Raw genomic sequence first — 12,077 nt, 5'->3', positions numbered from 1 at the left:
TATACATTTTTGTTTTCCCTTTATGCTGGTATCCTTGTGAATTGTTCTGATGAGTGCAAGACAAAAAGCTTGGACATGTCTCTTTTTTTCAGCAGTTCTCAATTTTTATAATATATATGTTATGTGTTACTTATGAATAGAACTTTTTTCATAGTATAGAATCTTCACAGAAGAGCTGTTTAGCTATGTGGAAATGTACATTAGGACTTGATATTTCAAAAACATAGCTACATCGCTCCATAAATACATTACAGAAGTAGAAATAGTTGCTAATAAAACATAAATAATTTATCCAATTATATTCTTAAATTTATATATTTCTAGAAAACAATCCTCAGAATCATAGAACAGGAAACTGTATATAATAAAGCTCCAGTGGAAGTAAGGGAAGAAGAACTAAGATGCAGCAAATGCTGTATTAATATCATGACCAATGTATCAGTTATGGGTTTCAGCGGTCATGACCAAAATACTGTCATACACTATTGAACTACAGTTCTCTGAACACTCATATTGGGTCATGTGGAAGAATATATTTCTATAATGCAATATGCCCGCAGCATGCTCAGTGAATGAAAAATGCCACGAATGACAAAGTCATGTACTTCTAAAAGGGCGCTGTCACATATTTGTCAAGATCAGACTTCATAGTGGTGGATAGTCAGATTCTAATCATGTTATATCACAGAACAGTAGTTTGCTCAAGAATAATCTCTTGCATTCAATTAACTAGTTGGTATTTATTGCTTTTTAAATTTTATATATATGTTAAAATGGTCTGCCTTGGGAAGGGTTGCAGATATAAATGTTCATTCACTGAACCTGCATCCCAGCGGGAAGCCTTGCAAGCCAGAAATGAATTGGAAAATCAGTGCAATTGTACTGTAGCATTATCTCCACACCACATTCCCATCAAGCTGGGTGGCCCATTGGGAATGCAGAGTCATTGAATTTATCCTACAGTGTCCACTCAACAAGGGAGTAAAGAAGTACGAAATAGAGCAGTCGTCCAATGCATTCTTTTCCTCTGTCTTCCTCTTGCCAACAGATGTTTGTGAGGCTGTTTGTAGATGAAAACTTGGACCGAATGGTCCCCATTTCTAAACAGCCCAAAGAAAAGATCCAGGCAATAATTGAGTCATGTAGCCGGCAATTCCCTGAATATCAGGAGCGTGCCCGGAAGCGCATCCGTACTTACCTCAAGTCCTGCAGGCGGATGAAAAAGAATGGTTTTGAGACGGTGAGTTGAACTGTCCAAATACAACCCATTCCCAGTCTGCATCCAGTTCCCATGCATAAACTCATTACAAGATCTCTCCACTCACCCCCCCCCCCCCCTCCCCACACCATTCTGATAATTTTTTAAATGTTATTTTTGGTAACATCGGCTCAAAGACCTTTCCCTTTCATCCAAACCATGTTTATTTTGCGTGACTGGTGTCTGGCAGAATATTTTATGTGAATGTTTGTAGTTTCAAAACTTGATGATTGAAGTGCCTCGTAATACATTATGAACAATATACTGTGTCTGATTTACTGTACCTGTCTACAGACTTTTCTCCAAATCTATGTTTGGCATGCTGAACACTTGAGTTATTTCTAATATATGTGGTTATTCTTTTTCCTCATTCTGATTAACACACTGCAGAAAACTAGTATCTTATACATAATTTAGCAAAAGTGCAAATAGATTTTCCTGATGGAGTTTAGGAATGATGGAGATAGAATATACTACACAGAAACTTGGCTCAACTAGCCCTAAGACATGAAGTATGTTAGCAGCTCTCGGGAGTTTCTGTGGATGCTTCATATTAACTGACTAGTCTAGCCTTTGTAACTGAATTGATATTGTCACAGGAATTAGGAATTTGAACTTCTTGAAAGTACTTTAATTCCTCTTTTCAGAAAAAAATGTTGAAAGGATGTCTATGAAAGATGAACATTCTCATTTTGTAATATGTATTAACACTTAATTCTGTATATATTTCAATTTTCAGCACGCCTTTTATCACACAGGTCAGAATGATTAGTTCATAAGAGCTTTCCTTATTACTATGTTCTTGAAAACCATGGAATTGAAACGGTCTTGTTAAAGAAATTAGATCCATTTTATTGGTGAAATTCAGAGCAGTCTATCGGAAGAATTTCTCTTTATTTGATTCCTGCTCCCTTTATTAAAAGTCCACCACAGAATTAATTTTTTCTGAAAAGTGAAGCAGAGAAGACTGCTTCTCCACTGAAAAAGCTACTTTTCCACTCAGTGTAGTTGGTCAATGTGGAAGTTTAGGTGTGAAACTTTAAGGGGATTAGAATTCAAAAACACTCCAAAGCTTGCTGATTTTATCTGCTGATGTAAAACTCTTGTTTTATTATACAAGTTCTTTTGATCTATAATAAATAGGGGTGGCACCGGGACACAGTGGTTAGCACTGCTGCCTCACAGCGGGGACTCAGATTCGATTTCCGGCTTGGGGCACTGTCTGTGTGGAGTTTGCACATTCTCCCTGTGTCTGCGTGGGTTTCCTCCCACAGTCCAAAGATGTGCAGGTTAGGTGAATTGGCCATGCTAGGTTGCCCTTAGTGTCAGGGGGATTAGTTAGGGTAAATGCATGGGGTTGCGGGGATAGGGCCTGGGTGGGAGTGTGGTTGGTGCAGATTCGATGTGCCGAATGGCCTCCTTCTGCATTGTATGATTCTATAGTGGTATTCTTTCGGTAGATTAACACAAGTTTATTCATTTAATACCTAACCAGCATGTATTGTGAATGGGTATGACATTACCGGAGTTATCCAACTGAAATTGCTGATAACTACTGTTTATCTTCAATAAGTTTGGTCACTTGCCAATAGTTTTTGTTTTTATAGATAAGTATCCTGATTGGATTCTCCAGAGTGGCAGAGCTCATTTTAATTTAAGTTTGGCATATAAAAAAAAGTAAGGCCTTACACAAATGTAAACGTTGTCAAAGATGTATGAGAGAAGAGTCCACAGGAACAGAGGACACACTGACCTCACATTGATACATTTTGCCCACTAATTAGAGGATGCAAAATTTGTCACTGTCATCCATATGAATCAAAGGACAATGCTGCAGTGCTCTGTAAACGTAACAGTTATACAGGACTGTTACAGTCAGTAGGGTAGCAGAATAAGAAATATACAAAATGAAACAAACATGGGAGGAAGCAGATAATAAATTATCTGTTGGGTTAATAAAAATATGATTGATCAATAATGGGCTGAAGACGTTTGAGTTGGAAATGTCTGGTGGAAATTAGATAGCAGCAATTGCAATAAATGAAGTAATTTATAAATTGGAAAAGTAGGTGGTTAAGAAGAACAAAATAAATGCATAAGCAAATTCAGGAAAATATGGTCTGCTCCCACTTTTCAAATGAGAGTGCAGGCATGTGCCACAATCCCGAGGTCATTTTCCAAATATTCAGGCCTGCTAATGTTCTCTTATCTGTTCTAGTACCACAGAACAATCCCCATATCTTTGCGTCATCACTCCGGGAATGCAACTAAATCAGTGACACTGATATAATTAAAATGAACAGGCTGAAAATGCTTCCCATCCCCTTCATTAACACAGTCAACCCATTCAAATATCACAGAATATGATAAATAATCAAATAATTGACAAATATAGTTCAACACCAATAAATGTGATGTCGTACATTTTGGTTGGAAGAATAAGGAGATTTCTTAATACTTGGAAGGTGCAAGTCAAGTTGGGGTGAAGGAACAAAGGAGTCATGGAGTACAGATACACCAATTACTAAAAATTGCATCACAAAAGTCTATTAAAAAAACAAAACATGTACTGGCTTGATTTCTTTCGGGATAGAATTGAAAAATATGGAAGCTATATTAAAACCTATAGAAACCAGTATCGAATCATCATCAGACCACATTTAGTGTACTGTGTGCAGTCTGATCCCTACATTGTAAAAAGATATAAAGACACTAGAGAAGCGGAGAAAAGATTTACATGATAATACCAGAAATGCATGGGTATACATATCGGGAAAGAATTGACAGGGTGGGTCTCGAAAGAAGTCGTCGAAGGGGTGACCTGACAGAGGTCTTTAAAATGATATAAGTTTTTGATAGAGTGGCTAGAGAGAGAATACTTCCTCGTGGCAAATAGCACCATTCAAAGCCATTGATGTAAAAGATAATAACCAAGAAATCCAATAGAGAATTCAGAAGAATCTTTATTTTTATCCGAAGATCGGTGAGAATGTGAAACTCACTATCACAGGGAGTGGTTAAGGTGAATAGTATGGATGGATTTAAGGGAAGGCTAGGCAAGCATAAGATGGACAAGAGAAAATATAGACAGTCGATCAAGTGGAGCACAAATGCCAGCATGGACTGGTTGGGCTAAATAGCCTGTTTCTGTGCCATATATCCTATGTATATCCAGCATTATATAACCTACTATTCCAGCCCTTTTTAAAAAGGGCAAGGACTAAAGGGTTGGCAGGCAAAAGACCTTGGCTACCCTGCCTTTGGCATGATTACTGACACCACTGTGGGCATCTTCCAGTGCTGCGGAACAACATTGTATGAGGCTTGTGCATCCATCAGAATAATCATGGAGACACCTTTGTGATGTTGAAGCAAAGGGCAAGCATTGGATCATTGCATGTGCACAAAAATATTCCATAACTCAATTGCTTTTTTGACAAATTGCAGCATCAAAGAAGCTCACAATCACATTGTCTGATTTGGTGTACAAGATATTCAAGTTTTATTTTCCTAAACTGATCAGTAATTAAATTGCTAAAAATGAAATCATTTTTCGTCATGGCCATATCATTGTTAATATGTGGAAACTGGAAAGAAAAATGAATGGTTCTTATGCAATTGTGCCAGTTTATTTTCCAAATGACTGAAATAACAACTCAAAAGATCTTTTGAGACATCTAGCAGATAACTTTTTTTTTTGATAAATTAGTTGTTCTCCAGAAATAATCATTTGAATTTGTAAAATTAAAAATAACTAGCCCATAAAGGCTTGTAAAAGGTAATATTCAGGAATGTGAAATAGATGATTTGTTGTCTATCCAGATTTGTTTTGGTTGTAAAAAACAAAATGAGGTTGATTCTCCCAACCCACTGCACTGCTTTAGCAGCGCAATGGGCCGGGAGACATCTGCGGAGGCCGTTTAACGGTCTCCCTGTTTGGCGCCAGGGCCTCCACGCATCTTCGGCGTTACGTTTTTTGGAGTCAACAGCTCCATGCCAGAAATTGGCAAAGCTGATTTCCATATTTAAATTTGAATTTAAATTCCATTAGCGTGCCCAGGACTGAAGTCTCCGGGCCCGCAGATGTCTAATGTCCTCCCCGTCAGGAGTGGTTCATTCCAATGGGGTTTACCCCTGCCCCTCGCTAATGGGGATCAGGCAGCCGACTCTGCTGGAGTGAACAGAGGCCATGGAGGCCCCCCCAGGTATTGGGGTTAAGGGGGGATACCCCCGGTCAGTGCCAGCCTGGTGCCCTAGCACTGTCCAAGGGACAAACTGGCAATGCACAAGGGCACCTTGGCACTGTCCACCGGGCATTAGGCAGTGCCAAGGGGGTGGGGCAGAGAGGGCATGCCTATTGGAGGGGCAGTGCCTATGGAGGGAGTGCACTCGGTGGGGGGGTCCCACTGCCTCTTTAAATAGGGATCGATGGATCACGGGCAGGGGGAGGGAAGTGGGTGATCAGGGCTGGCCATGTGAGTTGGTGGGGGTTGGGGCTGCTGGGCGGTGGTTGGGGAGATAGGGTTGGGTGGTTAGGGAGTTTGGGGGGGGCAATGCTTGGGGAGATCGGGGCTGGTGGAGGAGGGGGGGAGATATCGGGACTTGTCCGGAGTGGTCCAGGAGGGCACCGATCAACGGGTGGGGGGATCAGAGGGGCAGTGATGTGGGGTCACAGGGCTGGCCAGTGAATGAGCTGGCCAGTGATTAGGAGGCCGGCAGTGCAGGGCCATGGTGCATACGCTGATCTCAGCGCTGACAGATTGGTGCATGTGTACTGGCCCGCTCAGCGCTATGCCATGCGGGAATAGGCCTCGCCTACTGAGATTCAGAGTGAATCTTGCGAGGGCACTCGAGTGCTCAAAGTGTGGGAGATTCATTCTGAAAATCATGCTATAAAAATTGGCGGGAGTTACTCCAGTTTGTATGCGAATTCGGCACTTAGAATGTTTTTGGGAGCATCAGCCCCAATATTTCTGGGATGCTGCTGTAAATGTCACCAATACTGGTGCTATCTACATGAGAAAAACTAAATTAATTTGAAATTAGTTCCACTTTCCAAAATTATTTCTTTGTATATGTTTACTTACAGTTATGTTACATCAATTTTCAAATCCTGAACAGACTGTTTTTACTTGGACTGTAAATAGTACCAGCATCAGTCAAAACATTTAAATACTTATGACACCAGGAAGTCGGCAAGGCTTAGAGACAAAAACAACAGTTGGCTGTAAACCGCATAGTTGTGCTGGCAGAGCAGGATTATGGAGTTTTGCCTTCAAGATTCTTTTCAGTTAAGTCACTAATTTAATACTGTAGGAACAAATTTCAGTTATATTCATTGCTGGGAGACTGGGAAATGTAACATGCTGTGTCTCTCAAATCAGAGCAAAGATTTTTTTTAAATTTCAGATTTCCAGCATCTCCAATAATTTGGTTTTATTTATTAAGTTAGATTTTTTCATTGACTTCGCTGGGGGCCATTGATGGCAGTGATACCCTGTACTGATTTATCAGGGAAAAGTTTGACTGGGTCAGTTATTAGTTGAAGGTTCAGGCTGCACTCCTACCCATGCCTTGTCCTGTTGAGGCAGGCAGCGCACAAATTTCGCGCTGCTTGCTCTTCAACAAGATTGTAGTGTGCAGCCCAACACATAATGTGTTTGACTGGCTGCACACTCCACTAGGGCCAGCAGTATGCATGCATGGCTAGCACAATTTACAGCTAGCTTACACTTTCCTTAAAGGCTCTGTGTCCTCCTTAAAGGGGAGGTGCACTCGAGCCAAAACAGGCTACAGTGGATGCTATAACTCTGCTTGGAAAGCTTTGCTTGAAGGAAGAGTTAATGGAGCAGCAGAACAGACAGGAGTCCCAAGTCTTAAATTCTGCACTTCAGGCCTTAGTGACAGAGGTTGAAAGGAGGAACAAGGCCATGTTTTCACTGGGAGTTAGGAAGCTGTCGAAGCATACCCTGTGAAAACAGCATTTGCAGTTGACCAGGGAGATCAGTTCCCAGAGTTTGACTCTGGATCTAGCTGCAGTGCTGGAACTAGTTCAGTGACCTTACATGGTGATCAAGGTAAGTGAATGCATCTTCAAAGGACATCTAGCCACCACCAACCCCTCACACTGCTCAGTGCACCTCAGCCCCATTATTCATCTGTCAGCTAACAGGACTCGTACTGAACATTCAGATGCTCCACTTTGTCCACGCACATATAACAATGCTGCCAGCTTCACACATGTGTTTTGTGCCTCGGAGATAAGCGGAGATGACAGACTGGTTTCTATGTGTGCAACATGAGTTTTATGTATGTGTTTTTAAAGCATCTGCTCTCATGACCACCACTTCTTGCTTCAGTTTAGTTTCTCTTTCTTAGTAACCACACCAAGGCTTGACTAATAGTACAGAATACACAATCAAATGTTGAACAATTGAACACTACAACACCCATCTTTTGGAACATTCCCAAACCTCCAGCTATTTAGCACAACACAAAGCAATGCACTCATTGACAATCTTCTATTTCTCAGGGCACGGTTGCACATAACTGAAGGGAGCAGCAGAAACCTGGCAGGCACGCCTGCATCGTCTTTTTTGGAGGAGATGAAGCTCTGCATAATAGGGTTGGCTAGGCCATTGCATCGTACATCACTGAGAATATTCGGGACGATAGTTTATTCCTGTTTTACGCCCATTCTCAAATCCCAGCAACCTCATTTTGTTGTCTGGCATGAAGTGCAAGCTGCAAATGGTGTGATGATGGACCTCTTGCTTTTCACCCATCTGCTCAGATTCTGGCCTTGAAAGTTCTTGGGGAGTAATATAGAGACTTGATCAGCACATGATGAGCCACTAAGCATGAAGGGGCTGCAGCTAAGCCAAGCTTCAGTAGATTACTAGGATTACTGAAGCACCACTTCGGGGGACTGGCAAGTGTTTCTGTGATGCTTGAATCGACTGTCCTCTCTCAAGATGACAGCATTTGTGCTTGCACCACTGCAACTGCCAAGCCCCCAGTGCCTCTGTGAGTCAGCCCAGACTACAGCTACGTATGCTGAGGAAGTGCAGTCTGTAGCGGGGCTCTCACAGCTCAGAGCTGCTTGAGCTCCCACTCCTATTTTTTATGATATTATGGAAATCAGCAGCCTTCCACTACCCGTGCTGCAGCCAATGGGGTAGCACTGTATAGGAGCACTAGGCCAGGCAAAGACATCTACATCTGCAAGACAGGAATATACAGGATGAATAGTTCAGTTTTCTGTGTATTATTGGATTGTTTTGGGTAAAGTTGTAGTGGAATTAGTTATTTTGTGGCGTTTTTATCTTGGGATTTTGGCTAAGAGAAAGCTGGAATCGCTAAGAGGGAATACTGGTGCAATGCTGATGTGGAGACGAGGTCTCGGGGACATCTGAGTATCATATCATGGTCATCCCATTCAAAGCGATGGATGTCCCCTCCCTTTGTTCTCTTCCCTTCCTCCTCCTCCTAAGGTGCTCTCCAAAGGCAAAGGTGGCAATGACTGCATCCTCATTAGACCCAGGTTATGGCAGATACAGCAGACCATCACAAACTTGGAGACATACACCAGTGACTACTGGAGAGCTCCCCCAAGCAGTCTGGGCAGCAGAAACATTGTGTCAGGAGGTTGATGGTTTGATCCATGATGTGCCTGGTAGCATTATAGAGTCATAGTGTCATAGAGTCATACCAGCACAAACACAGACCCTTTGGCCCACCATGCCTATGTTGACCATCAAATACCAATCTATACTAATCCATTTATCAGCAATGGAGTCATGACACCAGCAAAAGAGTCTAAGTGTATTGTCCATGCATTGTCAGTGGCAGAGAGGACTCCTGAGCTGATATAGTGGGTATCCTCCTCACCCACATGGTGTCTCAAAGATGGTGGGCATGGATGACAGGCGCAGGATGAATACTTCCAGTATGAAGGCATTCATGGACAGGAGCTTCTGGGCATTTTCACAGACCAACTACTTGTTCATAGAGTAGTGCTTGTGATAGGGATATATCTTCTCAATATTAGGGGCCACAGACCATGTATGCATAGTCGATGGGATTATTCAGATTCCTGTTAGCCTGGCCAACTCCATGCTCATTTTTCCTTTTCACTGGTAAGAAAGAAGATGATGAAGTCCCCTCTCCCTGTGTACAGAGCCTCTGTCACCTGTTGTAGAAACTGTGAGCTACTGTTATCTTAACAGCCACTGGCAGCGCTTCCCTTGGCCTGCTGTGATGAGGATCCAGTTGCAGGAAATTGATTACTTTAGTTACTTTGGTAAACTTAGGCACTTCAGAGACTGCTCCTGGTTGAAGTGGAGGTAAGAAATGTTTTCCCTGAATACCTCTGAGGGCCTTCAGTTGAGAGCCCTTCTCCTCCTCCTCCTCCGCACGTAGCTTCTATTCTCTGCTGCCTGTGCTTCATCTCTAAATCACCAGTCCTTTGTGAATCCAAAAACATCAGTCAAACAACATTGAATGCAGTATTTTCACTAACTCTACAGCAGCAGAAGCTAAAGTACATCACATGAAAATTGAATGGTGAACCCTTTAAATCGCATAGTGAGGTGTCCCTCTGGAAGTAATTAAGAGATCTGTGAGGTCCTAAGTGACAGATTGGCACCAAATTAATGTTAGATGCTAAATGGGTTACAGGAAGATATAGCCGAGATGGTCATTTTGCATGCTTCTGGCACATAGAATCACAGAATACTACAGTGCAGAAGAGGCCCTTCGGCCCATCAAGTCTGCATTGACACATGAAAGGCCCTGACCTGTCCACCTAATCCCATTTGTCAGCACTTGGGCCATAGCCTTGAATGTTATGATGTGCCAAATACTCGTCCAGGTACTTTTTAAAGGATGTGAGGCATCCTGCCTTCACCACCCTCCCAGGCAGTGCATTCCAGACTGTCACTACCCTCTGAGTAAAAAGGTTCTTCCTCAAATCCTCGCTAAACCTCCCACCCCTCACTTTTAACATGTGTCCCCTCGTAACTGACCCTTCAACTAAGGGGAACAGCTGCTCCCTATCCACCCTGTCCATGCCCTTCATAATCTTGAACACCTCAATCAGATTGCCCCTCAGTCTTCTCTGCTCCAATGAAAACAACCCAAGCCTATCCAACCTCTCTTCATAACTTAAATGTTCCATCCCAGGCAGCATCCTGGTAAATCTCCTCTGCGTCTCCTCCAGTGCATTCACATCCTTCCTATAATGTAGCGACCAGAACTGCACACAGTATTCCAGCTATGGCCTCATCAAAGTTCTGTGCAATTCCATCATGACCTCTCTGCTTTTGTAATCTATACCCCGATTGATAAAGGTGAGGGTGCCGTATGTCTTTTTCACCACCCTATTAACCTGTCTTTCTGCCTTCAGAGATCTATGGACAAGGTCCTTTTGTTCTTCAGAACTTCCCAATGTCAGACCTTTCACAGTATGCTTCCTTGTCAAAATATGCTTCCAAAGTGCATCACCTCACACACTTTTCAGGGTTAAATTCTATCTGCCACCTATCCACCCATTTGACCATCTCGGCTATATCTTCCTGTAACCCAAGACTCTCAACCTCACTGTTAACCACCTGGCCAATCTTTGCCATCGGCAAACTTACTGATCCTACCCCCCCAAGTATTCATCTATGTCATTTATATAAATGAGGAACAATAGGGGGCCCAGCATGGATCCCTGAGGTATGCCACTGGTCCCTGACCTCCAGTCACTAAAGCAGCCATCTGTCACCACCCTCTGTCTCCTACCGCTAAGCCAATTATGAATCCACCTTGTCAGATCACCGTGTATCCCATGTGCATTAGCCACCTTAATAAGTCTGCCATGTGGGACTTTGTCAAAGGCTTTGCTGAAATCCATGTAAACTACGTCAACTGCACTACCCTCATCCACACATTTGGTTACATGCTCAAAAAATTCAATCAAATTTGTTAGGCATGACCTCCCTCTGAAAAAACCATGCTGACTATCCCTGATCAAACCTTGCCTCTCCAAATGGAGATAGATTCCCTCCTTCAGAATTTTCTCTAGTAGTTTCCCAACCACAGAACTGAGACTCACTGGTCTGTAGTTCACTGGCTTGTCTCCACAACCTATCTTAAATAATGGGACCACATTAGCTGTTCTCAAGTCCTCTGGCACCTCCCCAGTGGTCAGGGAGGAATTAAAAATTTGGGTCAGAGCCCCTGCAATTTCCTCCCTTGCTCCCACAACAGCCTGGGACACCATTCATCCGGACCTGGAGATTTGTTCACTTTTAAGCCCGAGTGGTTGAGCTAGCACCCTATAGTTGAGCTGGAAATGTTCTGCCTAACATTTTTTCTGAGTTTTGAGCTTCCATTAGACTGACATAAGCAGCACAACAGAATATTGCAGCCCTTATCTCTCACCGAATGAAGAATAAGCACACCTAAACATCAAATATAAGATGGAATGAAAATTCTCAAATAAAAAGAAGCTGCATTGTCAGCAACAGATGAATATTTATAAAGAACATTTTTCATCTGCTTGCATGAAAGAACTAATTGGGCCTAAAAAGTACTCCAGCATCCAGAAGGAATGTCAACAGAATAATTCAAGTATAATGTTTAATTTATTACACAACACATTTTGATGAAGCTGGGGCTTTTGAAACAGTATGATGCTGACTGCGGAACAGTTCATTCTAAGATTGAGTTTGATACCATTGAATTGTCATGTGTTCATGGATCCATTTGTAGAGAATTAAATATTAACGTGCTATTTTGCCAACAAATGACCTCAAAACCTTGCAGTATTTAA

At 42.3% G+C, this 12,077-nt stretch overlaps 1 protein-coding gene across 2 annotated transcripts in view; it reads left to right on the top strand.

The window, feature by feature from the left end:
- The window catches only part of LOC144496096 (nucleolar protein 4-like), a 339,666-nt gene that overhangs the window by 288,866 nt on the left and 38,723 nt on the right, over positions 1 to 12,077 (top strand). Inside the window, exon 8 of one of the 2 annotated variants that reach the window (XM_078217065.1) lies at positions 1,049 to 1,240. The exons of the other annotated variant lie outside the window; for it this stretch is intronic. Coding sequence (XP_078073191.1) covers positions 1,049 to 1,240 — 192 coding nt within the window. The remainder of the gene's footprint in view (positions 1 to 1,048; positions 1,241 to 12,077) is intronic. 2 annotated transcript variants of the gene reach the window in all.

This window comes from Mustelus asterias, chromosome 7 (genome assembly GCF_964213995.1).
Source record: "Mustelus asterias chromosome 7, sMusAst1.hap1.1, whole genome shotgun sequence".
Taxonomy (NCBI): Eukaryota; Metazoa; Chordata; class Chondrichthyes; order Carcharhiniformes; family Triakidae; genus Mustelus; species Mustelus asterias.
Note: the sequence above shows the minus strand (reverse complement) of the source record. Positions and strands in the feature narration are given on the sequence as shown.